This window comes from Ceratotherium simum, chromosome 37 (genome assembly GCF_057802395.1).
Source record: "Ceratotherium simum simum isolate JZ-2026a chromosome 37, ASM5780239v1, whole genome shotgun sequence".
Taxonomy (NCBI): domain Eukaryota; kingdom Metazoa; phylum Chordata; class Mammalia; order Perissodactyla; family Rhinocerotidae; genus Ceratotherium; species Ceratotherium simum.
In genome coordinates, this window is record NC_141936.1 from 21,240,227 (window position 1) to 21,266,160 (window position 25,934).

At 55.0% G+C, this 25,934-nt stretch overlaps 1 protein-coding gene across 1 annotated transcript in view; it reads left to right on the plus strand.

Moving 5' to 3' along the window:
* TNS1 (tensin 1) overlaps positions 1-25,934 on the plus strand; it is a 169,074-nt gene that overhangs the window by 89,585 nt on the left and 53,555 nt on the right. Inside the window, exons 15-16 of the mRNA XM_014785286.2 lie at positions 747-812; positions 1,948-2,064. Coding sequence (XP_014640772.1) covers positions 747-812; positions 1,948-2,064 — 183 coding nt within the window. The remainder of the gene's footprint in view (positions 1-746; positions 813-1,947; positions 2,065-25,934) is intronic.

Sequence of the window (25,934 nt, forward strand, 5' to 3'; positions counted from 1 at the left end):
TGGGGCTCGGAGGAGAAAGGGCCTGATTCCCGCAGTGCAGTCTGGATTGTGCAGGAGAAGGATGTTTCTGCGATGAGCTTTCCCTGCACTGGAGCCAGGAGGGCAAAAGCAGAAGATGCTGTTGTAATTACAGAATAGACTGTAAATGTTACCAGTCTTAACAAGCTAAAATAAAGGACTAGCTGACCAAATAAAGGTGGGGTTGGTGAGAGGCAGAGGCGAAAGGAAGGGCACACATTTCCTCCTCTTACATGGACGGAGTCAGGAGACGCCATCGAAAATGGACAGATCAAGAAATAGAGGCTTAACTCTAGTATTTAATGTTTCAAAGGTAATCAGTAGAATAAGTGATGATGATGATAATAATAATACTAGATTTAAGGAGGTGGCGGGTGAGAGTAGTATGAGGGAGCCAAATTATTCATCTTCCTAGTAGTGAATCAGTGGAGATTGCTTAAAACTGGTCTATCTAGAAATAGTGGCATGAAAATAGTGGCTGTCATTTAGAGTTTAGAGGTAGCCGCTAGTGGAACGAGAAATAGAAATGGTTAGAAATGGTTACCTCGTGCAAGTCGGACTGGGGCTAAAGATGGGCAGGACGTATTTCGTTATATGTATATGTATATATAATTTTATTATTGAGTGTGCATACATACGTTACTTTAATCTTTTCTAGAAGAAAACTTTTTGCGGAGTCCCTTTTGGGAATTAATTGCCCATTTTTGTCTTTCTTTCTCTTTTTTCAGATGATCGATTTCCAGAATATGGCAAAGTGGAATTTGTATTTTCTTATGGACCAGAGAAAATTCAAGGTATCAGCCGAGTTAGAATTCATTCTTCTGCCCCCTTCCTTCCATCCTGACCTGACCCCACGCCACCCCCGCCACTCTCCCACTGGTCTGCTCTACAATTATCAAGTTACCTTGAGAGGCAGACAAGAAGTGAAGGATCTGAGTATCATAGTGGACCCCCAGCTAAATGGGAACCAGTGACTTAATCTCTGGATAATAAAAATAAGAAAGCAGACCCAGAGGCGCTGGGTTGGATAAAGTGTTCTGATCCCATTAGGTCATCATCCTATTATATTCAGAGACTGAGGGCCATGGTGGATGGAGGGAGTGGCCGAGGGGACACTCAACCATGCTGGATGGACGATAAATATTTATGAGGACTGAGGTGATTCGACCTGAAGAGGAGAAGGCCAATTGAATAATAGCCTTCAGGCCTTTAGACTGGTTATATGTGGAGAGCAGTTGTTCTCCATCTTTTTTGAGAACAGAATGGGGGGAGATGAAGTTAGGTTACAGATAGAGGGACTCCGGATAGACTAAAGGAAGGACTGCCAGGTCAGGAAGGTGACTCGCCCGGAAGGACTGACTGGCAGCTTGTGTCTTCATCCTGTGCTCTCTCTGGGTATGTGGGAGAGACTCTGCCTCCCTCAGATTCTGCCTGGAGTGGAGAGCATGTTAGGTGGGGGCCAGGGGGATGGCTGGGATGACCTGGGTCCTCTTGGTGTCAAGGCTCTGATTTGCCTGCTGTCCCTGATGCCATGTAGCCCATCACCAGCCTTTCCCACTCTCCCCCGACTCCAGGGGCACACTCTCTGGTCTTTTGGCATTGCCCTAGGGGCCCCAGGACACACGAGAAGGAGGCAGACACCCAGCCAGGGGGTCCCCCAGCTTTCCTCTAGGGGTATCTTTACTCCTCAGTGCCCTGACCTGATTTAACCCCATGACCTGGTATGAGGCTTTTCGAGAATGCAAGAAACCAGAGCCCTGGGTTCTCTGTCCAACTTAAGCCACTGGGTCCGCCCCGCCATGGTCAAGAAAACAAGAAGTCCCTTGGGGAGCATCATTGGAGAGCCTGTTGACTTCCTCTGTTTTTCCAGCTGCTGGGCTATTTTTTCTTTCTGCTCACGGTCCTCCTGCCCTCTCCTGCTCCTCTTAGGCATGGAACACCTGGAGAATGGGCCAAGCGTGTCAGTGGACTATAACACCTCCGACCCCCTCATCCGCTGGGATTCCTACGACAACTTCAATGGGCCTCGAGATGACGGCATGGAGGGTAGGTGGGACCAGGGGCTTCCAGCCCCTCTGCAGACTGCACAGCCCCTGCTCACATGGCCTTGGCTCTCTTGGTTGGCTGCGACACCATCTTGGGTTCAAAGAGGAGGCAGACGAGCACTCCAGGGCGCCTTCGAGAGCTCACAGTTCAGTGGGGGAAGATGAGACAAAACATGAATGTATTATTAATGAACTCAGAGCTAAAGAAAGCAGCCAAACAGCCACATGAGGGTATACCGTTGGTGCCAGATGAGTCCCACGGACAGCGAGGGCTCTGAGATTGGCAGGGGAGGGATTCTTGAGAGCTGGAGAGGTCTGGGAGGGCTCCTTGGAGGAGGTGGCCCTGAGTGGAGCTTGAGATACCCCCCAGTGCTGCAAACGCAGCGTTGGTTAGATTTCTTTTAAACCCGCTGCTGCGTTTCTCCAGCCTCGCTGCCTGAGTTCTCCAAGGTCAGAGCACTAGGAATGTAGACACAGCATCGCAGGCCTACAAGCTTTCATCAACAGCCAACGAAAATGTTTGAGAGCTGGGAGCAAACTGATAGGCTCCAAAATTGACAAGAAAGCTGCAGAACTGAAATGAATCCATGTTGGATTTAGCCACAAAACCTAGCATTATGTCAGATGGTCATCTGCAACTGGGTTCACCTCTTGAGAGTTATATATGGGTTATGTTTACTTATGTGGTTCATTTGAATATGTATGATGGGATGCAGGGTGGGGCCTCGAGAGCGAGCATGCTGGGGCCCAGGGACTCCTGAGATGCCCTGTCTGGGGTTTGGCCACAGGCTCGTTTCCCTGATTTAGTCCTGGGTGCGGAATGTGGGGGCTGGGAGGACCCCAAGACCGTCGGCCCATCCCCCATCAGTTTTCAGTTGGGATAACAGACCTGCCTCCCTCAAACAGCTCCCCCCTCCTTCATCCGTCAAAGGAGGGCTCTGCTGACTTACGCGCACAGGCCGGGATGTGTCTCTTCAAGGGCACCAGCGCCCCGCCTCTGGGCTTCTCCTGCCAGCCGAAGCTGGTCCTGGGGTGGGGCTGCGCTGTCCGTGGCAGAGCTGGGTTAGGGAGACCAGGCGCCCTCTCCTGCCTCCTGCCTCCCTCTCCAAGGTTTTGGATTTGCTGAGTCCACCCTGGAGGTCTTTCAGGCCTTTTCTTGCACAAAGATTCTCCCTCTGACCTTGGAGACCCCAGGATGAGTGTGGATTTCAGAGCGAGTGGGACGAGGGGCGGTGGTTGGGCTCGAGTTTAGGGCTTCCTGGGAGCAGCTGGTTTATGTGGAACACTGCAAAGCTGAAGGCTTGTCCTCACCCAGCTTCGTTCCCCCCAGGGGCCCGGACACCCCACCAGGGCCCCCCGGCCCCGCACTTCCCCTACCCCAACCCCGTCCGCTTGTGCTGAGTGGCTGAGGAGGAGGCAGAGGATGAGATGAATCAGGCCTGAGGCACCGGTGGCCGCCAGCCTAATTGTTCATCGCGCTGGGGATGTTTGCATTTTTAACAAGAACACTTGGCAGTGTGCAGGAGCATACAGTGTCTCCCCATCTCTCCCGGGTGTGGATTCGGTGCGATGCTAAATGTAAAAACATTTGGTAAACGATAAAGTGCCAGGCCAAGGAAAGGGAAAACAATGAAGGGGCGAGGGGAGGGGCTATGGGAAGGACAGGGCTTGGGACGTGGTGGCTGTGGGGGAGGAGGGGAGCAGATGATCGAGCAGGAGACGGACAGTGAGGGGCAGGGAAGGGAGGAAGGAGGGGCGAGGGAGGCCCTGGACTCTTCTCCTACCCTCCTGCTTCCCTCCTCTCTCCTCCACCCGCTCCCCCAGGCAGGGGATGGAACCAGTGGGACCTTCTGGCCAGTTAAAGGTCAGCTGGTCCTGCAGGACAGAGGGGCTCCTGTCTGGAGGCTGAGATGCTGGCCCTGTGCCTGGAGGGCGGGAAGGGAGGGCAGGGGAGAGCTCACGGCCCTGCCATCCTCTTCCCTGGCCTGGGCCTGGAGCTGTGCAGCTGGAGTGGTCACCAGGGCAGACTCCGCCTGTCCCACTGTGTGCTCCCTGCTGCAGAACAGGAGAGCAAGCGGGACCAGCCCCGGGGCGGGAGCAGTCGTCACCATCCCCATCCTGCTTCTCCTGGCCGGGGCACTTCTGGAAGTTTCTAGATTCTGGGGCCCAGAGGTAAAAGCATTTTCCTCTGGCTAATTCTGTAGTCAAGAGAGGGGAGCTGGGCTGGCCCCGTGGCTTAGCGGTTAAGTGTGCGCGCTCCGCTACTGGCAGCCCGGGTTTGGATCCCGGGCGCGCACCGATGTACCACTTCTCTGGCCATGCTGAGGCCGCGTCCCACATACAGCAACTAGAAGGATGTGCAACTATGACATACAACTATCTACTGGGGCTTTGGGGAAAAAAAAAAAGGAGAAGGATTGGCAATAGATGTTAGCTCAGAGCCGGTCTTCCTCAGCAAAAAAAAAGAGGAGGATAAGCACGGATGTTAGCTCAGGGCTGATCTTCCTCACAAAAAAAAAAAAAAAGAGAGGGAAGCAGGAGGCTTGTGTCTCTCTCCGTAGTTGTGGGCAAGTCCCCGTGCCTCAGTTTCCCTATGTGCTAGTTGGAGTAAGGGCACCTAAACCCCAAGACTCCAGGCGGTTAGGAGATGGCTCAAGCTGGAGGCTTGGCCATCCCTGGAGTGGTCCTAGGGCCTTGGGGGGTGACGTGGCTCCCCAGGGGCTCGGCCGCTCTCTGGAGAGGTCCTGGACCAGGAGAGGCAGGCTGACCGGAGGTGTGATGGTCTAGTAGGTGAGCCTGTGCGCTTCGGAGCCCGACTGCCTGGTCCAGATCCCAGATCCTCCCTCTGTAGCTTTCTGCCCTGGGTCCAATTATTCAGTCCGCCGTGGTCTTAGTTTCCTCATTTACAAACTTGGGATGGTAACGGTCCCCATGTCATTGGGTTATTGTAGCAATTTTCCTGAGAGCTGGTTAGTATAGGGGTTAAGAATGTGGCCTCTGGAGCCAAACTCCCCGGGTTCAGATCGTTTGGCGAGATCCCCTCCTCTTGGGCCGTGGTTTACTCTGCTGTAACCTGGGGATTCAGCCAACAGACCATTTGGAGCACCTTCTGGAGAGCTGCAGCCGTGGAGGGGCTGCCTGTCGCATTTCCTCGTGAGTCTCTAAGGCGTCAGTCTTGACTGTGGCTGGCATCTTGGGGGTCTGCAGGCCGGGAGGAGGCCCTCGGCCTTGGGAGCCAGCTCTGGCTTTGCCACACGCTGTCCACGGTGCAGGACACTTGATAGTCGCCATCTCATCTATCGCTCACAGCCACTCTGTGAGGTGGGCATTGTTGTGATGCCCGGATGGGGAAACTGGGCACAGAGGGGTGAGTAACCTGCCCAAGGCTGCCTGGCTAGTGCAGAGCGGATCTGGATGTGGAACCCCAGCGCTAACCACTGGGCAGTCCCGGGTTGGCTGATGTCCCCAGGGGCCTGTCCTGGGCATCCGGTCCTGTGGCAATCCCTAGGACCCCCCAAGCTTAGGCAAGTGTCTGCTCCCTCTGCCCCCCCACCCCTCACCGCTGGACAGACCAGATCACCCTTGTCCTGCCTCTCAGGATGAGGGAGGGGCTAGGCGCAGTGGTGCATGGAGCGTGGTACCCAGGAGACCATCGCGCTGCCCTGCGGCAGGTCCTAGCAGGACTTCAGTGCAGGAACAGCTGGGACACATCCCTTGATGTCCCTCCGTCCCCCAGAGGGTGTTGGGCTGCTCACTCGGGAATGCCTGTGCTCAGGGGCTGGCCTCTCAAAATAGGTAGAGGGCAGTGTGTCCGAGGTGAGAGGAGGCCATTTCTGGAAGCGCCCGCCTCTCCTATGTCAGGCCCACTCAGGGAGGGGAGAGGAGAGGCCAGGCCAGTCCCTCTGGAGCCCACCGGGCGACCTGGACGGAGGGCAGGGGCTCTGGCCTGGGCCCCACTCACCCCCTCCCTGCAGTGAGGGGCGGGCAGCGCTGGAGTCAGAGCTCCTGCTCCCCTGGGAGGCCCTCCAGGAGACCCTGACTTAACCCTCCTGTCAGGAACTGCTCTGTGCTTACCGCCGTCTCGCTGCCTGCCTCCCAACCCCCCAACCCCCAGTTCAGGTTTCAGTGTGCGGCGTTGCGATGCTTAGCGCTGTTCCCCTTCCTCAGGACGCTGCTGATCCATCTGACCAGCAAAATGAAGGAAGAAAAATCCGTGTGGGGACTTCTGTTCTCTGTGGGCTGACCTCCCAGGCTGAGGTGGGCCAGGCCCATCATAGAACCCATCTAGTGCCCCCCACCCCCCGCCACAGTGCGGAAACTGAGCTGCAGAGTGGAAAGGGCCTGCCAGAGGGGAGGAAATCCTCGCGTGCAGAGCCCACCTTTGCGTGGTCTCAGTTCTCCCTGTGCCGACCCCATTATGCCGGCAACCACACTGAAGTGTGGGGAGGTCGGCTGTCTCTGGCCCGGGGTCTTGACATGAGAGCTGGAGTCGATATTTGAACCCAGGGGTCTGACTCCAAACCCCTTTCACTTCCCTGGGAGCTTGGCTTATCCACACACCCCACACCCCTAATTCCGGTGGCTCCTGTAGGAGGGTGTCCAGCTCCTCACCCTTAGACGACAGAACCCTCACTGCCACGCGGGGCAGTCCAGGCCACTCTGGACGGGTCCAGGAAACAGAACCAGAAATAGAGGGAAAGAGGAGAGTGGCCTCTGCCCGGTGACTGAGCCCGTGGTGACCGTGGTGTTTACGGACCATTGTGGCTCCCCCACACTTAGGCCAGAAGGAGGGGGGAAGTGATAAAAGGTGAAGAACCAAATGGAAGCTTCACATCAAGAACTTTCTCACCAGAGAAGCTTCCAGGCCTTGGGACAGGTGGCCAAGGAGCCGCGGAGCGCCTGCCATCACGGGGACCCTCACTTTGGGAGCAGTGCCCTCTGGGGAACCTGATGGCCTGGTGTCGTACTCGACTGGGGTGGCCACAACGAAATACCGTGGACCGGGTGGCTTAAACAACAGAGGTTTATTTTCTCGTGCTTCTGGAGGCCGGAAGTCTGAGGTCAAGTTGTCCACAGGGTGGGTTCCTCCTGAGGCCTCTCTCCTTGGCTTGTAGACGGCCGTCTTCTCCCTGTGTTTTCACGTGGCCTTCCTTCTGTCCTGTCTGTGTCCTCATCTCCTCTTCTTATCAGGACACCAGTCATATGAGGTTAGGGCCCACCCATACAACCTCATTTTAATTTCTTTACCTCTTGAGAAGCGCTGTCTCCAAATAGTCCCATTGTCAGGTGCTGGGGGTTAGGACTTCCACATACGAATTTTTTTGGGAGGACACAGTTCAGCCCATAACACCCAGGAAGGAGTCTTCTGGGTTGCCCGTGGTTGGATGCCAGGAGCCTTGCTCCTGAGCAGGGAGGAAGGGAAGGTCCAGGGTGGGTGGAGGGGGCAGTGGCCTGGTCCCCCCCTAGCCTCCTCCTCGCGGGCCGTCTGTCTTTCTCCAGTTTGTTCTGGAGCCTGCCAGCTCAGCGTTCTGGCTGACACCATGTTTCGCAGCCTCCAGAAGCCCCATTAGCTTTTTGGCCTGAGTTCTGAAGCCCCGTGCCCAGCTCCCGGCTCCCCACGGGTGGGAGCGGGGCTGTGTTTTTGCCTATGCTGCCAAATTCCTCCAGAGTGTTCCAGGGCAAGCCTTCTCGGAAGCAAGTCCCAGACCAAGGATGGGGGCTGCCTTCCGCCTCCGAGAAGCCCAGAGGGTGACCGGGCTGGAGCTGCCTCACTGCCCACCCATCCACTCCCACCCTTCCCGACCTCCTTGGATGCTTAGTTGTCCAGAGTTTCTCATGGCTTAAAAGAGAGGACTGGTGACCAGAGGCTCGTGCTGGGTGAGGCAGGAGATTGCTCAGGGCCGGGAGAGGGAATGAGGGGAGAAAATGACAAGTCCCCTGGCCCGGCTGAAGGTGGCAAGGAGGCTGGGAACCACCCCACCTCTGGGTTTCTCCTCCGGCATGGTGCCCCTCAGGCTTTTTCTTTCTGTGGGCAGTCCCACCAGAGCCAGGGGCTGGTGAAAAGGGGCTTGGTTTTGTGCCCAAGCTTCTTAGCCCTTGGGATCTGTGAGGAGAGGCATTCCTTTCCTCAGGGGAGAGCAGGAGGGCGCCCACCCTCTCCCCAAGTTCATTGGTCTGAGCTGGGGAAGAGCCTTCCTGACGGCAACCATTTGTCCCCGGTCTGTGGTAACGTCATAAGCTGGTTTGTCCAAGGATTCTCTGACTTTTTGGGGAGAAAGGAAAGAGGGAGGGACAGACTCAGCAAACAGCAGAGAGCGAGAAGGAGAGAGAAACAGGTGAGAGACATGGAGATACACAGACAGACCTGGACAGACCTGACCTGGGAGGCAGGAGATTTGGGTTCTGAGTTAGAGCTTCCTTATTTCCTATAAAATGAGGGGGTTGGAGTAGTGACTCTTTCTGTTTCACTGAGCTCAATCATTGTTTCTTTTTGTGACTTGTGAGGAGCCAAGATGGACTTGCTGAGTTTCCCTCTCAGACCTTCGCGACTCATGAGCTCAGAGTGGGAAGCGGCATAGCTCAGTGGTTGTGTCAGTCAGGAGAGGCTTGGTTATGCTGCGTAACAAACAGCCCCAAATTCTCAGTGGCTTAACCCAGTAAAAGCATCTTTCTTGCCCATGCTGCATGTCCAGTGTGGGTTGGCAGGGGTCTCTGTGATCTTAGTCACTCTGGGTTGGTGGTGGCTTCATCTCAGATGCTCCCATCACTGCTACAGTGGTGGGTAGAGGACACTGTGACATGCACACTGCTTCTGCCTGGAAGTGACACACTTTCCTTCTGCTCATGCTGCCTGGGCCAAAACCAGTCACACATCTGTGCCAACTTCAGAAGGGGCAGGGGAGTTGTGCATGGAAGATAGAAAGCTGAAGTAATGTTGGGTAGACGAATGTCGGCTATCAGGAGTAAGACTGTGGGGAATCAGAGGATCTGGTTCCGGGCTCTGTTGTTTATACCTGTGCTCCTTGGTCAAGTTGCTTTGCCCCTCTGAGACCCAGATGCCTTATCTGTAAAATGGGTAGAATAACAGTACCTTCCTTATGAAATTGTTAAGTTTCAATGAGGTAATGTATGTGAAATGTGAGCACGTTTGTGTACTGTGTGTACTATGCTGGCAATAATTTGTGTCTATTATTATTACTATTGAAGTGCTGGGGGAGAGAAGATAGAGACGATTTGAATGTACGCAAGCCCTCTCTTCTTAAGAAAAAGCCCACACCCCCCTTGCCCCTCTGCTCTACCATCTCTAGCTGGCTCTGTTCTGGGAACCCCACTCTTGGGAGTCAGGAGCCTTGCCCCTGACACCAACTTGCTGTGTGACCTTGGAAAAGTTACTTCCCCTCTCTGGTTCTCAGTTTCCTTATCAGTGAATTGAGGAGGATGGATTCCAAAGGGGACTTCCAGCTCTAAAACCCCAACCCCTCACAACGAAATAATGATGACAATGACAATGGCTAGTTGATAGCCTTCTGTACCTACCCCGTGCCAGGGACCACTGACTATATGTTCTCTTGGTTATTCCTCCCCAAACACCTAGGTAGCTACTGTTTCGTAACTATTATTATACCTGCAAGCAGAACTTGTCGGCTGTGGTTATAAAGCCGCTTTATTTTATCTACCCCGCCCTTTAACTCTGTCCTCTGCTTCCCCTGCCCCGAATGACATTAGGGCCAGTCCTGTGCCTTTTCTAGTCACCCTCGGGTCACAGACGAGCCTTGGGTCAGTAATAACTGTGCCCAGTGCCAATGACCTCGGTGCTTCATCAGAGTTAGTTCTTCCCCTTGTCAGCGCCTGCCTGGCCTCCCGCTGTGTGTGTGTGGGGGGCGGGAGGGGCAAGGGGGGCTCAGTAGGTTTTCTATCTGTTTCCCTGACTTGTGGGAAGAGAGGAAAGGAGGGAAGGGGTCAGAGCCTTCTTGCCTGCCTGGCACTGTAGTGAGGTTGCACAGGCACGCTCTGTGTGGAGACAGAGGCACGGATGATACAACTTCTGAGCTCTCTGCCAGTAGAAGGTTCCGGAGGCGTTGAATGCTGACTGTTTCTCTCCTGCAGCACTTTCCTGGGTGTTTGGAGCCCCCGCTCCAAGTCCCCATAAGTCTGACTTGCTGTCTCCTTCGGTTGGGTGACCGCTGCTCTGTCAGATGCTCACGTCCCTTCCACAGCCCAGGCATCCCTCGCTGCCTCCCCCCTCCTCCTGCTGAGGTCGGTTCCGCCCTCCAGGGGGCCGTCCTGGACAGGATCTGAGCAGCCCCAGGCTGGCCCCTGCTCCCCTCTGTCCACGGGGCCCTTCAGTGCTCTTGGCCTCAGCAAAGTCTGGGACTGAGGTGGCCGAGGCAGCCTCTCTCTCTGTTCCAGACTTTCAGGCTGAGCCGGGCCCTGTCTCTCATGTCCTCCATGCTCCAGCCGACTCACGCCGAGCCGAGCAGATTCACGGAGATGAGAGGAAAGCCCCTAGCAGGTGGCACTGTGGCAAAGCAACATCTCTCCAGAATTCCTCTTGGTCTCCCACCTCCTGAGCCTTTACTCCCCTGACATGGACGTGCGGGTGCAGTTTAGAGCCACGAAAGTTTTCAGCCATCTCTCTCTTTAAAAAAAAATTAACAGCTAATATTATATATATTTCTATCTATTAAAAAATAATTTAAAAAACTTAGCAGCTAATATTATATAATATTTACATATTACGTATAAAAATTTAGCAGCTAATATATTGACATAATTTAATACCATAACTTCACCTGTTTAAAGTGTACAATTCAATGGGTTTTAGTATATTTCGGGTTATACACCATGACCATGATCGAATTTTAGAACATTTTCATCACACCCAAAAGAAACTTCCTGCCCGTTAGCAGTCACTCCCCATTTCTGTCCCCCGCCCCGCCCCAGCCCGAATCTACTTTATATCTCTATAGATTTGTCTCTGCTGGATGTTTCATGTAGAGGGAATTATACAGTGTGGCTTTGTGTGGCCTTCCTCCACTTAGCATGATGTTTTCAGGGCTCATGCATGTTGTAGCGTGTGTCAGTACCGTGTTCATTTTTATTGCTGAATAATATTCCCCTGTATGGCCAGACCATATTTTGTTTATACATCAGTTGGTGAATATTTCCATTGTGTCCACTTTTCAGATGTTATAAAGAACGCTGCTGTGGACATTCATGTATCAATTGTTGCATGGACTTAGCTTTTCATTCTGCTTCGGTAGAGACCCAGGGGTGGAATTGCTGGGTCACGTGGTAACCCTATGTTGAATCATTTGAGGACCTGCCAGACCGATTTCCAAACTGGCTGCACCATCTTACGCTCCTCCTGGCTGATGTATGAGGTTCTGATTTCTCCACGTCCTTACCAACATTTATTACTTTCTGTCTTTTGATTCTACCATCCTAGTGGGTATGCAGTGGTATCTCATTGTGGTTTTGATTTGCATTTCCCTAGTAATTAATGATTTTGAACATCTTTTCACATGTTAATTGGCCTTATGTATCTTTTTTAGAGAAATATCTATTCACATCCTTTGCACATTTTTTAAATTGTTTTGTTTTGTTGTTTTGTTATTGAGTTATAAGAGTTCTTTGTATATTCTGGTGATAGGTTCCTTATCAGATATATGATTTATAAATATTTTCTCCCATTCTGTGGGTTGTCTCTTCACTTTCTTGATGTTAGCATCTCTTTCTGGAAGCCCTGTGTGGTGACCCTGACTTGTGGAATGTGGGGTTCACTTTCCTGGGACCTCTGTTGCAACGGAGACCCAAATACTTCCGTGTTAACGTCTGGTTACAACTCGTGTTCCCATTTTATAGATGGGGAAACTGAGGCGATAACAGAGAGGTGAGAGCCTTGTCCAGGGAAATATCCAGAGTAAATGGAGGCAGGATTCCAGCGTGGGGGGTCTGGGGCGGGAGTCAGGGGTCCACTCTGCTTCTATCATTCTATGATCTTGATCTAAAAGATCATTCATTGTAGCCTGGAGTACTTTAGGCGGCTTGGTCTGAGCTCTTTCCAGCCCCAGAACTGGTGCCTGGACTGGCGTAGAAAACCCGCCCCGTGACCCAGAGAGCGGGGAGGAGTTCCAGATCCCTGGGTGGCAGAGCAGCACAAGAACCCATGAGTGCTGCCTCAGCCAGGCACACGGCCCTGTGTCCCCTCGTCTCCCGGGGCCAGGCAGGAGGAGGGAGGGCAGCCAAGGGCGGCTGCTCTGGGTCAGGAGTGAGGCGGCCCCGAGCCCACCCTGGGAGGGCCCCTGTGCACCACGGTGAATGTGTGCCCTTGACACATGCTCCTAGAGTTTGACATTCATGCTTTCTGGTAAGATGTGAGAGGAGCCGGTCAGAGAGGGGAGTGCAAGATTGCAGGTGGTCGCAAATCATTGACACAAAGGGTCCAAGGATCCTGGTACGTGTGTCGTCTCTGAGCAGAGGGCTCTAGGCGGTGTTCTCTGAGCATGGTGCCGAGAGCCTGGGATTCAGCGCCACATTGATTTTTGTTGGGAAATCCTAGCCTGGCTGCTGGAGAGGGCAGCCCTCCTGCTCTGTCAGGGTGGGGCAGGGGAGGGCGGGAAGGGAGAAACTCAAAGCTGCTACTGAACACTTCAGCTTCTGTCCCTGTTCTGTCACATCACATAGGACAAAGGGCTTAGACTGCAGCAGGAGGGGTTTGAGTTAGCCACCTGGTAGAACTTCCTGACTGTGAGAGGGTGGATCAACTGTGGCAGGGAGATTGGGTCCTTGTCATCTTGGCCCCCTTGGGCAGAGATGTTGAGAAACAAGGGTGATAGGTCTCAGTGTGGGGTGGTCTGGGCAGGATGGAATGGCTTCTTAAGGAGGATCTGGGTACCTTCTCTTCCCCCAAGAGGGGAGTCCTCTCCTGACCTGCTGAACAATCAGAGTGCTGAGAATTCAGATGCAAGGTTGGCCTGACCTTGTGGGTAAAGAAGATGACACCACTGACCCAGCACCAGCCGGCCACCTGCTCAGCGCTGTTCCTCGTCGGGCGGGCGGGGCATGTCCTGTGCCCTCGGACCCCTAGCTGGCCCTGCTGTGCGAGGCAGCTGGCAGGCCTGGGGAACGGTGTCTGCCCATGGAACATTCGGTAAACCGACACCCTCCCGAGTGAATGTGCCTTTGGTCCCCCGTAATCTCTGCCATCTCTGGAGGTTGGGAGGGCGGGAGCTGCCCTCAGAGGGGACGCGGAGCTCCTGGCCAGCGGCCTGAGCGGCACGCCTGCCCTCGCTTTGTGCTCAGATATCAAGCTCCAGGCCAGGGAAGAGGAGAGTGTGCACCCTTCCCCCTCCTTCCTCTCCTGCCAGACCTGTAGACAAGCGCGAGTTAGCTGGACCCGGCGAGACCCCCGATACCGACTCTGACCGCGTCCCAGAAGAGAAATTCAAGCTTCTGTCCATCAAATAGTTTTTCTTACTCAACTAAAGCTGCCTTTCACCCATCATTCCCTCCCTCCCTCCCTCCCTTCCCTCTCTCCTTTCTTTCCCCAAAGACGTACAGATCACCGATGAGGTAGGGGGCTCCGTGCCAGCCCTGGGGTATAGAAAGCCGGGCCCTGGAGTGGCCTGCAGACAGGGGCGGGGAGGCGTGCGGTGAGATCAGATGAGCGCACCATCCACGGCGACCCACCGCCAAATGGAGAAGGGTCTCCGCCCAGGGCCCCGGCTCCTCAGGAGAGGTTTCTGGGGATGTGGTGATCAGAGGTGGCTGGCTTTGCGAGGGGCTGCATTTATACTCCGCCTGGGCGGGTAGAGGGCATTGAAAGCAGAAGTATTTTTCAAATCTGAGAGTGGCATAATGATGTTGCTCCAGGTCTAGAAAGCAGAGGGAAAGAAAAGCCATCAGATCTGACTGGCCTCCCTCGCCCTGTGACCGGGTGGGTGGGATGTGGGTGGAGTGCTGGTGCTGTGAAGGTAGGAATGATGGAGAAGTGGGATAACCGTGAGGGAGTGCCCGGGAGCCACATACATGGGGTCCAGGAGGGGAGAGCGAACCAGGAGATTAAGAGAAAAGGTGACACCCCAAACCCTGCGGCGGGCGAGTCCCTGGGCCCGGATTGGTTGCCCGATGGCCGTGACAGTGGCCGGCGCTCAGGGAGCAGGGACGCTGACCAGCCCTTTTCCTCCTCTTGGCCTGTGCAGACTCCACCCTGCCGCTCGGCCTCCCAGCCCGAGGTGGGCAGGTGGATGCGCCCCAGCTCTGCGGTGTGCGTGGTCCCCAGGATGGACCTCCTTTCCCTCAGGCTGCAGGCCCTCTGGCCTCTGCCTTTAGCCCACAGCGTCCAGCCCTCGGTGGTGAGGGTTGTCTTTCTGGATTATTCTGGATTATTCCTTGCTGGACCTTTTCAGGCCCTGGGCAGTCCTCCCTGCCTTGGGAGGCTGTGCCCTGGCCCTCTCTCTCCCTGCCCAGGGCAGTTGGCCTGGGCTGGCCCGTAGGTGCCAGCTGAGGCTGGTTTGCTCTTTGGCAAAGTTTAACCCCTTCGCCATCTGTGCTGGCTTTCGGGCCATCTCTCCCTCAGCCTTCCAGAGGCAGCCTGCGCCCTGGAGCTGGTCTGCGTCTTGCCCACTCCTCCTGCCTGCTGGCCGGTGCACTTCTATTCAGGCGACAGAGCCCGTCTCTCTTGGTCCACTCTCGCAGTCCCTGGTTCCTGTCCAGTGGAGAATTCTGAGACCATTTATGGGAGAAGGTTTGAATGGCCCTGGGATCTGGAGAACCATTGGTCCTTCCTCCTTCCACGATTCTCCTCCCTCCATTTCCAGCTGCCCATGGATGATTCATCCCTGTAAATCTCTTTCTTTCTTCTCCGTGCCCCTCTCCCTGGCAAGAGACCTTCTAGAATCCTGCCCAGGTCCCGAGCTCACACGCCTTCGGTACGAGGCAGTCTCCATTAAGGTTAAGAGGGACAGTGTCTTAGAGTGGCCTGAGAAGGGACGAAACCCACCCCCAACTTGGGAGGCGGTAGAGGTGCCATAGCGGTTGGGAGCGTGGGCTCAGGACCCAGGCTGCCTGGGGTCACGGCCACCTCGCCTCTTGCCTCCTGTTGACCTGGGGCAAGTCCTTTAGCCTTTCTGAGCCCAGCGTTCTCACCTGTAAAATGAGGACGGGATAGTACCTCTCCTGTAGGGCTGAGGATGAAATGAGATCTCCTGTGGGTCGCTGCTCTGTGCCTGTTCCGTAGTAGGTCATCAGTTAACGTGAGCGCCTGACCCTGCGATACTTGATGAAATGCTCCCCTGAGTGGGAGTCAGCTCCCTTCCACCATCCCAGTTGTTGAGTAAACTTGGAACCCCGGCCCCTGGCTGAAGGCCAGTGTTCCTCCTGCCACACTGGACCGGGTGTGTGTCTGAACCTTTCCCTGCGTCATCCCAACGCCAGGCTCCGTTCCCGTGTGCGAGCCGCTCCCTCTGCTCAGCGGCTGGGGAATTTGCGAGGTCACCCAGCTTGGGGGCAGAGCAAGCCGAGCTCCCAGGGCCTTGCCGGGGTCTTAACCTCTCTGGGTCCTGCCTCCCTGGCACCGGCCATCAGTGATGGCTGGGCGGTGGGTTGTGGTGGTTCCGGGAGCCACGGTAACAGCCGCTTCTTCCTGCTCTGTTTGAGAAAACGTATCAGAATGAGGCGAGTGAGGATGACGTGCTTACAGGCACAACCTTGAATCTGCTCTACTGAGGGAGGAAGAAGGAAAACCAAATCGTTTGTGTTCTGTGGTACATGGACTGTCCTTAGGAACGGTCACTCATTCGTTCAACACGTATTTGTTGAGTGCCTCCCACTTGCCAGTCACTGTTCTAGCTGCCGAGGGTGTAACAGCGAACCAAACAGCATCCTTCCCTTGTCACAATTATATGTTAGTGGGAGGAGACAGACAAAAAAAAAATTTTAAAGACATAATAATAAGTAAATGAGAGAGCATGTTAGAAGAATAAATACTCTGCAAAGACAGAGCACAGTAAGGGGGATTCGGATTGAGGGTGTCGAGTTGTGAGATTTTTTAAAAAGCTAGTCAGCCTAGGTTTCACAGCAGAGGAGACATATGGGCAAAGAATTGAAGGAGGTAAGGGAGTCAGCCAAGCAAATAGCTGAGGAAGAGCATTCCCTGCAGAGCAAACAGCACATGCAAAGGTCCTGAGGCAGGAGCCTACCTGAGATGTTTGAGAAGCAGCAAAGGGGCCAGTGTGACTGCAGTGGAGGTTGTAATAGGAGATGGAGTCAGAGGTGACGGGAACCCGATTACTTAGGGTCTGGTAGTCATTGTAAGGATTTGGCTTGGACTCCCAGCTTTTTCATCTAGCGATGTATTGTAGAGATCTTTCCATAATAGCATGTAAAGAGCCTTCTCATTTTTTCCAGCTGCATAATATTCCACTGTCTATATGTACTGTGTTTCATTTACTATATTTAAGTAACATGGACATTTAGGTTGTTTCCAATATTTTGCTGTTTTCAAAAAAGCTACAGTGAATAGCCTTGTCCCTCTACCATTTTCATCTGTGCAAGTCTATCTGTAGGACAAATTTCTAGAAGTGGAATTGCTGGGTGGGAGAATATATGCATATATAATATTGATAATGCCAAATTGGCCTCCCTGAGGGTTGTATTAATTGATACTCCCAGCCAGCAATTTGCTCAGGGCCTAGGAGGAAAATCGACCTCTCCGTTATATACACCCCCCGTATGTGACCTATGAGATGCCTATTATTTCCTTTATGCCTCATGACTCCTGTGAGCTGAGTATTCTTGTTCCCATTCCACAGACGAGGAAACAGGCACAGAGAGGTTAAGTAACCTACCAGTGTTTGCACAGCCAGGTAGACGTAGAGCTGGGATTCCGATGCCCGCCATTCCTCACCGTGGCTTCACATGGGCTAGAGTCTGAGGAGCCCCGTGCAAGTGGGTGTGTGGACCCCGCAGCCTGGGGTTTGAGGCCCCTGAGAATAAGAGTCTGAGTTGACATGGAAAGTCTGCCTGCCCAGCTCTGCCCACTGCTGCGCCTGCCTCCCGGGGACCCTTGCAGGCCAGCGGCAGAGTGAAGAGGCCAGGCCCAGGGAACTGAAGCCACATTGGCTGAGCTGACCAACCTGGCCTCCCCTTCTGGCCCCTCCCATCGTGACACCTGGGAGGCTGCCATCTGGTTAATTCTGCCCTGGGTGGGAGCTCCTGCCGCCGTCTGCCGGGTCAGCTAGCTCTGGAGATTGGGTTTCGGCATATCGCTGATGAAAATAAATGAGCCTGTTTATTGCCCTGCATGGCCCTCGGAGCTGCTGCAGCCTGGCGTGTATTTCTAGACTTCCTGTAAGTCACCGTTTCTGTCCTAGCCCCCAGGGGCTCCGTGGCTGCTGCAGAAACAGCCTCGGACGAGTTTGGAGCCTGGAGCCACCCGGGCAGGACCAAGCAGGACAGGAGAATCGGGCCCCCCGAGTCCAAGGGCTCTGGCATCCAGACAACGCCTGGTTGAGCATCTTCTCTGAGTTGGATCCTTGTGCACTGAGAGCTGGCCAGGTGTTCAGGGATCAGCCGGTTGTACTCTCCCATTGCACAGAGGAGTAAACTGAGGCCCACCTAGGATCTGTCCTTAGTACTCTGGCCCCTCGTCTCTCAGTCTACTGCTGTCGCTTCCAGAGACACTTTCTCTAGGTCTCTTTATTGGCCAGTTAGGCACGTGAGGGGAGAGTTGGAGAGAGTGGGTTTTAGCTGCAGCAGGAGGGGTGGAGGTCTGCCATGCGGGAGAACTGTCCTGCCTTTGAGGGATGTGAGAAAGGGGAACTGGAGGCAGGACTGGGTTTTCTTGAGGTTGAGGAGAATCCTTCCACCCTACGCATCTGTCTAGATGGGGTGAGTGACCCTGGTGCGTGGACATGGGAGAAGAAGGCACCTTCTGGAGAGCTCTGACGAGGCCCCGACAGGTTCTATGTGCAAAGGGGACTCGGGAGTCTCATCCCAAACTCCCTTTTCTCCTGCCCCTCCCTTTCTCTGCTCGAGCATCGTTTGCACCCACACGCTCTCCCGCGGGCTCATGGGTGTCCTGCCCCAGACGGCAGATCTGCTGGACTGCTCTCGGACCTTCCAGGGCCAGGACCCGTGCAACCCCAGGCACCGTATCCATGCTATGGGCAGGGGCTCCCTCGTTCTGGGAAGCAGCCCAGAGCTGCGGGTGGGTGGGGGCTGGAGTTTCTGACAGCCTTTCTCATCCCGACCCAGTCTTTCCATCTTCCTGGCCCATCAGTGGCCTGGTGCTTGTCGGAGACTTCGCCTTGCGTTGCTTTGATTGCTTTAAAAAAATTGTTCGCAGCAAAGTGTTCTTTGATGTTTATTCTCCTCCTTCTCCAGGGGCAGTGAGATCAGATTTTGATATGAAAGCTCAAAGCTTCTCAGGTCTTTCCTTCTTCCTTCCTGCCTCCCTGCCCTCCTCGGTCTGTACGCTGCTTGAGAACCTTCGAGAACCGGGCAGGTGCTCTTCACATGACACAAGGAGGGAAATCAGCCCGGGGGTGGTGCCCTGGCTCCCGTCTCCTGTCCAAGCCTGATCCCCATGGTGTTGTAGCTTCTGTGGGGTGGGAGAGTGCCTTCCAGCTTGTCCCTCTGCAGCAAGGACTTCCTGCTTCTGGCCCACACCTGCTCACGTGTGTGAGCTTGCACACGATTGCCCAGGAGACCCCCACGGAGAGGCCTCCATGAGCCTCCTTAACACTCATGCACACAGACGGACCCACTGGGGAAAGGAAGCAGAGACCCACCCCGATCCTCCACCGCACCCATCCCCATGCCCACTCATCATAGAACCACGTGGACCTCCACCCGCCGCACACCCCGTGGCAGAGAGGAGCTGAAATATAAAACTGCGCGGCCAGTTTGGTAACCAGTACTTATAGGCGGTACTTAATGGGCCCATTTTGGGTTAAGAACGGGGATCGACCCTAAGTGCAGAGATGGGTTCATTTTTGCGAATTGTGAACCAGTCTGAGTTTGCAGAGATGCTTTGAGCCCTGGAAGCATCATTAGGATAAATGCATAAAATTCCCCGGGGACCGCCTTGGTGGGGACAGCGTTCCCTTGGATGGTGGGTTCGGGCAGGTTGTTCCAAACAAGCATTGAGATTTATCATCACTCTCTGCCCTCTTCTTCCTGGTGGATCCTCCAAGCTCTGCCCCTTGGCCCCACCGTCTCCTTTGTTCCTCCTTCCTCCCCGGGAATCAGAAAGAACTTGAGCGTCAGAGTCAGATGGGCAGTGTGATCTTGAGCAAGCCACAACCTCTCAGCCTCAGTCTCTTTATCAGGAAGATGGGCACAATGGTGTGTACTCTGAAAGGCAGTTGTGGAAGCAAACGAGAGAGCATGCATTAAAGGGCAGGCACGTAACAACTTGCCCTCCCTGTTCTCTTGTACTCTCTCCTTCTTCCTGGTTCCCCAAGCCCCACGGCGCCTCTCCCCTTTCTCCCTCCATCATTCCCAAATGGGGACTGCGACAGATGGTGTCTGTGCCCCGGGGGGCAATATGAGGGGGAGAGGCAGGAGGGAGGTGAGTGGATGCACCCCGACGCTTGTCTGTCTCAGACACCTGCCTGGGAGTTCACAGTTGCTTCCTGGGTAATCCTCTGGCTCTCGGCTCCTGCCCTGCTCTCAGAGAACACGCTCCTAAGCCTAACCCCGTCCGTGGGGTCAGAGTGGGGGGAGCTTTCCTGGGTGGGGGGAGTGTGGAGACCCTGGGGGGCTGGGGCCATGCGAGGGGACCCAGAGCCTGCCCTACCCCTGCAGCCCGGAGCTCCGAGTCAACCCTGCCTTCCTGTGCACTGGCTGGAAGGCAGGGAGGAGGTCCCGCGGAGGTCTGTGGACGTGTTTCCACGCCACCCACAGCGCCGCAGCCGGCCCGGGCAGCTGGCCTCTCCTTTGACACCCTGAGATGCCTTTCTCTTCCTGTGGTTCTGCTTAGAACCAGACCTTTTAGAGTTCAAGGCTTGTCTGGTTCTTCTCTCCCATTTTACCACTTTGGAAACCAAGGCCCAGGAAAAGGGAATGACTTGCCCAAGGTCCCGTGGTGAGTTGGTGGCCCAGCCGGAGTTAGGATCCAGGGCTCCTGAGTCGTAGTCCTGAGCTCCGTCTCTCGCGCCCCAGACTCCTGTGCCCTCGGTCTGGCTCAGGGCTTCTCCCTGCGGGGCTGGTGACCTTTGGACGGGTCCTTGCCTGTTGTGGGCCTGTCCTGTGTGTTGTAGGGTGTTGGGCAGCATCTCTACCCACTGGATGCCAGTAGCGTTTCCTCTAGATGTGACAACCCAAAATGTTTCCAGACATTGCCACATGTTCCCTGGGGGGCCCATCGCCCCAGGGGAGGACCACTGGCCTGGCTGTCCCCTCCGCCCCTTGTCTCTGGGACTTGACCTCTCCCTCTTGTAGGGTGTGAAGTCGCCCTTCACTGGGGACACTCTTTTCTGCTTCCTGCTTCTGTTCTAGGATTGGGTGGCTTGGAAAGCAAAGCACTCAGCCATTTTGTTCCTTAAGATAAAGAGCAAAAAGCCAGGTCTGGAAAGATGCTTCCACATCTGCCAAGGAAAAGAAAGAACTTGGCAGGAAGGGGGCTGAAGGAGGTGGCCGAGGGAGGCTGGGCTCCCGTCCTCCCTGGAGAATCCCTGAGTGTGATTGAGATGCCCTGGCTCTCCGGGCTCCCAGCTGGGGGTCTGCTGGCCAGAAGGATGTCCTGGAGGGGATGGAGCATTTGAGTGACCTACACGTGGAAAGTCTTAGCTGTAGAATTACCCTCAACACTTCCACTTTCTCTGTGCAGCTAGACCTGGAGGTGTTCGTGGCTCTTACATGATGGGTTTCCAGTGCTCTTCTGAGTGTCACCTCATGGAGTCTGACCCAGATCTGACAGCAGAGAGGACCTCCTTCTGGGAGTCAGGGGCCCTGGGTGGTGGTCTCTGCCCCAGCATTGACCATCTGTGATGGTGGGAGACTTTTCCCCTCCCTGAGTCTGATGGTGTGAGGGTTGAGCCCGATGAACTCAGAATGTTCTGCAGGGATTGGCCTGGGCTGGCTGCCCACAGCTGGGCTTCACATGGCCAATCTGGGGTCTCCGAGAATCCTGGGCGTCTGAGGGGCTCCTGAAGGTCACCAGGTCCGTGTCCCTGCCTCTAGACCTCGTGTTTCATGAAACCGCCCTGCTCAGGGCTGTTCTTCGGGGGAGGGGACACCCAGCTGCCTCTGAAGACAGAACAATACTTGCACCTCTCAAGCTTAGCTTAATTCATCCGCTAGCCAGAAAGATTTTTGCCCCAGCTATTTTCTGAAGGTCATTTCAAGGAAAAAAGATTGTTATATTTTTTTCAAATAGAAAGTATGGTAAAACCGAGTGTGTGCTTTTGCAAACCAGGTCTGCCAGCCCCTGCCCCCTGCCCCCTTCCTCAGGAAGTCCTTCTGATCTGTGTGAAGGCTGCTGAAGCCTTGCCCGCCCCTCGCTCCTCGTGGACCTTGATGTTGAAGCCACCTCTGCAGCTGGGAGCGGCGGTGGTGTTTTCAGGTTTACTGTTGTTAGTGGCTGAAGCTGGGGCCGTCTCAGTGTTTGTTAATTGAACAACATCACATCCTCAGAGTCTGCGCCGTTGCGTGAGACTCTTCTCTTTGCTGGACATTCGATGCGGTGATTTTTGAGCAGAGAACGGGCAGGCCAAATGATAGGTCCTGAAGCTTAAGCGCTGGACGTGCCACCTCCAGGCGCAGTGAGATGGGGTCCCGGAGGGGCCGTTCAGGGTGGGGCTGGGCTGGGAAAGGAGGGAAAAAGGAGGGGCAAGCAGATGTCGCAGTGCCGCCTCCTTTGGAGCGCCTGCCGTGTGCTGTGCTCTGTGCTTAGCGCTTTATACAAGTTGTATCGGTCTTTGCAGTACCCTCCGATGTAGAAATATTAATATACCCATTTTACAGATAAGGAAACTGACGCTCAGAAAATGTACGTAATTGGCCCAGGGTTACCCTAAGCTAACAAGTGGTAGCGTCTGGGTTCAAACCAGTGTCTGCTTGATCCCTAAACCCCATGTTCTTAGCTACTGTATCCTTGGCAGATGCTTCAGTGAAAGGAATGCGAAGGGCTGGGTATAGCCTTAGGCTGCATTCTCAAAGGTATGGTTTCCAGAAGGTGGGAGGCGATAGGCCTGTGGTGCTCGTCATAGGTCAGAGAGCCCACATGGGTTGTTTGTGGGTCCCTTGCTTCCACGCTCAGGTGGTGAAGAAAAGCAGAGGGAAGGTATGGTACGGCAGGCTCAGGGACTCCCGGGGTGAGGGGGCTGCTGTCAAGGAGAGACTCAGGAGGTCCCCACACACCACGTTCCTATGGGAAGAGCTCTCATGTGGCAGAGATTCGGCTCTTCTGAGCCACCCCGTAGGGCAACAGCAGGCCAGTTAGTGCAAAAGATGGTGCCGAAACCCACCTGTTGTGGGCATCTGAAGATGAAGTGGGCTTTGGGGAGATAGTGAGACCCTCCTAATGGAAAATAATTAAGGGCAGCCAGGACGGGTTCTTGCCACGCCTGGCTGCCTGGCATTCTCAGCTGGGGAGTGTTTCACAATTCACAATCCCAGGCCCCACGCCTGACAGTTCAGCCTCTGGAGGTTGGGGGTGGGTCCAGGGCATCAGGGTTTGTATAAAACTCCCTGGGGGCTTGTGGTACAACCAGTCCCTGGCTGGAAGCAGAGAGCCACTGGATGGGGTTGCTATTTCCAGGGGCTGTGGGATGGTGGTGTTTCCAAATTATGGTACATGGGCCAGACCAGTAATCATATATGAAATGATTTTAGGTATATTTATTTTAATGCATATTAGAAAAAAAAAAGTATCTAGCTTACACACCAAATCCGTGATGTCGTGGGTATTGATGCTTAGAACTAGTTGAAGTTAAATTAAGTTTATTTTTAAAATATACAAAATGGTAATATAGGTGGGACTCAGATGTGCAGATCCACTTGAAGGTTGTATGCAAATAAAATCTAGGGTGACACTGTTGTGGGGGTGCAGGGTGGGGCCAAGTGAGTGGACTGGGTGACCTTAATCCTTTCAAGAGCCTGGGGTTTGTTGGTTGGTTCTAGAAGTCTCTATGGAGGTAGGAAAGGAGAATCACAGTAGTTTGTCCAAATTGTGGTCCTCCATGGGGAAGGTCAGAAGTCCTCCTGCCCCCCATTTGGAGCCTGAAGCATGGAACCCCTCTTCTCCCCTCCCCATTCTTAGGGTTTCGTGAAGTCTTTGTCAGTGGGCTGGGGGCCTCCCCCATCTCATCAGTGAGGATGCAGTTAGGGTAGGGCAGGGGCCAGCGTATGGGGCACTGGGTACCATTTTTGTTCTTCCTCTTATTTTCCTTCTTTACTCTCAGAAGCAGCCGGAGACGGATGCTGGTAGGGAGAAGGGGCCAGGGATGAGGTTCCTGCTCAGAGGAGGGAGAAGCAGTGCCCATAGCCACTCAATTGGAATCTCAGGTGGCCTGGCGGATCAATATCCAGGGCCAGATGCCCACTGGCCTTTGCAAAGTCAGGCCTCAAAAATTGCCAAGGTTGCTGGGCCAGAATCCAAGGCTTTGCCCCGAGAATCTCACTTTGGGGCTCCCGTCCCCTCCCAGAGGCCTGCCGGCTAACACCCCAGTCCCTCTATTCAGGCCCCATCACCTCTGAGAAGTACAGGGACTTGGGGCTTTTTTTCCCTTTTATAGGCCAAGGCAGTGTCCTGGCTCCTAGACTCTGCCCATGGAGGGGAAGGAGGGGGAGAGAGAGGAAAAAAAGATTTCCACCTTATTGTTCAGCAGCTGGAAAATTGTTGTCATCTGTTCTGCCTTTCATTTGCTGAGAATGGAAAAAAAATGTGGAAAAATTTGGGGAAATGAATCTCAGTACCCCCGTCGGAACTCTCGCCCTTTGCTCTTTCTCTCTCACATCCCTGCCTCGTGCTCCCGGGCTCTCGCTTCCCACTTGTCCTCTGGGTACCGGGGCCGTACGGGTTGGGGACTGGGGCTGAACCGAGGCTGTGCTGTGCTGGGACTGGACTGAGCTGAGCTGGGCCTGGGTTGAGCTGGGGCTGGAACTGGGCTGGGCTGGCCTGGCCGCTTCCCCTTGCTCCATGTGGAGGGCTTGGGAAGCCACTGTGATGTCATTCGAGAACTGCATAGCTACAGGATGATAAGTGAAGCCCAGGGGACCCAGCTGGCTGAAATTACAGACAGAGTTTTATCCCACTGGCTTCCTACAAGCCGGAGCTAGGCAGAGGGAGCCGAGAGGGGGAGAGCGCGAGCGAGGGAGCGAGGGAGGGAGTGGTGTGTGTACATGGGCAGGCGGCCCTCGCTCCTCCCACCCCTGACAGTCCCCGGGAGCCCGAGCAGGACACAGGCAGTGCTGGGCGCTGCAGCCATGTAGGAATTATTTGCAACTTGAGGCACCAGGAGCAGAGATCGAATCAGAGTGGTTTTTTCCCCTCCCCGTTCTCCTCTCCAGCCAGAGGGTAAGTGCCTGCTGGGCAGTTGTTTCTCCTGTGTGTGTCCTTGTGTGGCTCTCTGCTGGACCTGGGGAGAGGGTGGTGAGGGCTTCTGTACCGGGGGGCCGGGATCTGCTGTGGACCCGGACCCGGGAAGGGCGTGTGGCTGCGTGGGGCTGTGTCTGCGCTGCCTTTGGAGGTGGATGTGGCGGACCTGGGACCTGGCCGCCTCCCTCCTGGACTTGCCGCCCTGGGACCTGGCCGCGAGCTGCCGCCCCAGGTCTGAAGAGTTGCTGAGTTGGTGGGGGGCAGTGTGTCTGAGCTGGCCTCACTCCTTTGGGGTCCTGGCTCATGGTGGATGAGAATGGGGGGCAGAGGGAAGGTGGTGGAGCATGGGTAGCTGGGACACACTCCCAGCGGGCCGTCTATTCAGGGCAGCCCCCCGTTCTGTGGTCTGAACTTGGTGGCACCCCCAGTGCTGACCGTTCCCCCACCGGCCTCCTGCGGGCTCCCGTTCATGGCTTTCTCCCAACTTTGGCAGGACTCTTGTCGGCTTGACCGTCCCCCTGGCCAGGGATCTCTGCGTGTCCAGGCGGGTGCCCCGGCCGGGCAGAGGAGGACTTGGGTTGCTGTGGGCTTGGGAGCTATTTTTACCTTCTCGAATGTGCCTGTGACATCTGTGCCCGGATAGGCCGAGGGTGGGGGTGGGAGTGCCAGGCGCTGCGTCTGGTGCCTGGCGTGGGAGCCGAAGGCCAGGCTGGAGTCAGAGGCTGGCTCTGCAAGTTCACAGTTGCCCTACAGGCGTGAGCTGTTGTGTGACCGGGCCAGGTCACTTGCCCTCCAGGCCCTGGTCCCTCGGGTCTGAAATAAAGGTCACCATCAGATTTTCTGCCCCTATTCTTTCTCTTGGGAGGAATTCAAGGAAGATGGTATCTGTGTAAAGGGCAGTGGGTCCTTCCTGAGGAGGGCTTGGGGACACATCTGTCATCCTCACTTGACTGAAGCCCCGTATGTTATATGGTGAGGTTCTTGGTCTGCAGCCATAGTTGGAGAAACCCCCACCCCCAGGCTCCTCCGGCCATCTTCACCTTGAAGCGCCGTTAGGGGAAGAACATGCAACTTTGAGGCAGAAGATGAAGCCGTTTGCGTCTCTGTGCTGGGTGACCTTGGGGGGTCCCCGGAGCCTGCCGAGCTTCGCTGTCCTCCTGGAAAAGGATGGTGGGCCCTGGGCAACTGATCCCCTAAGACCCTTCAGCTCTAAGGACCCCATGGCTTTTAGACAGCTCTCTCAGCTCAGCTGACCTCCCGGACCCCTCAGATCTCCATTCTGCTGCCTCTGAGGGCCCGGGTGGTGGAGGCAGGAGCAGCCTGGG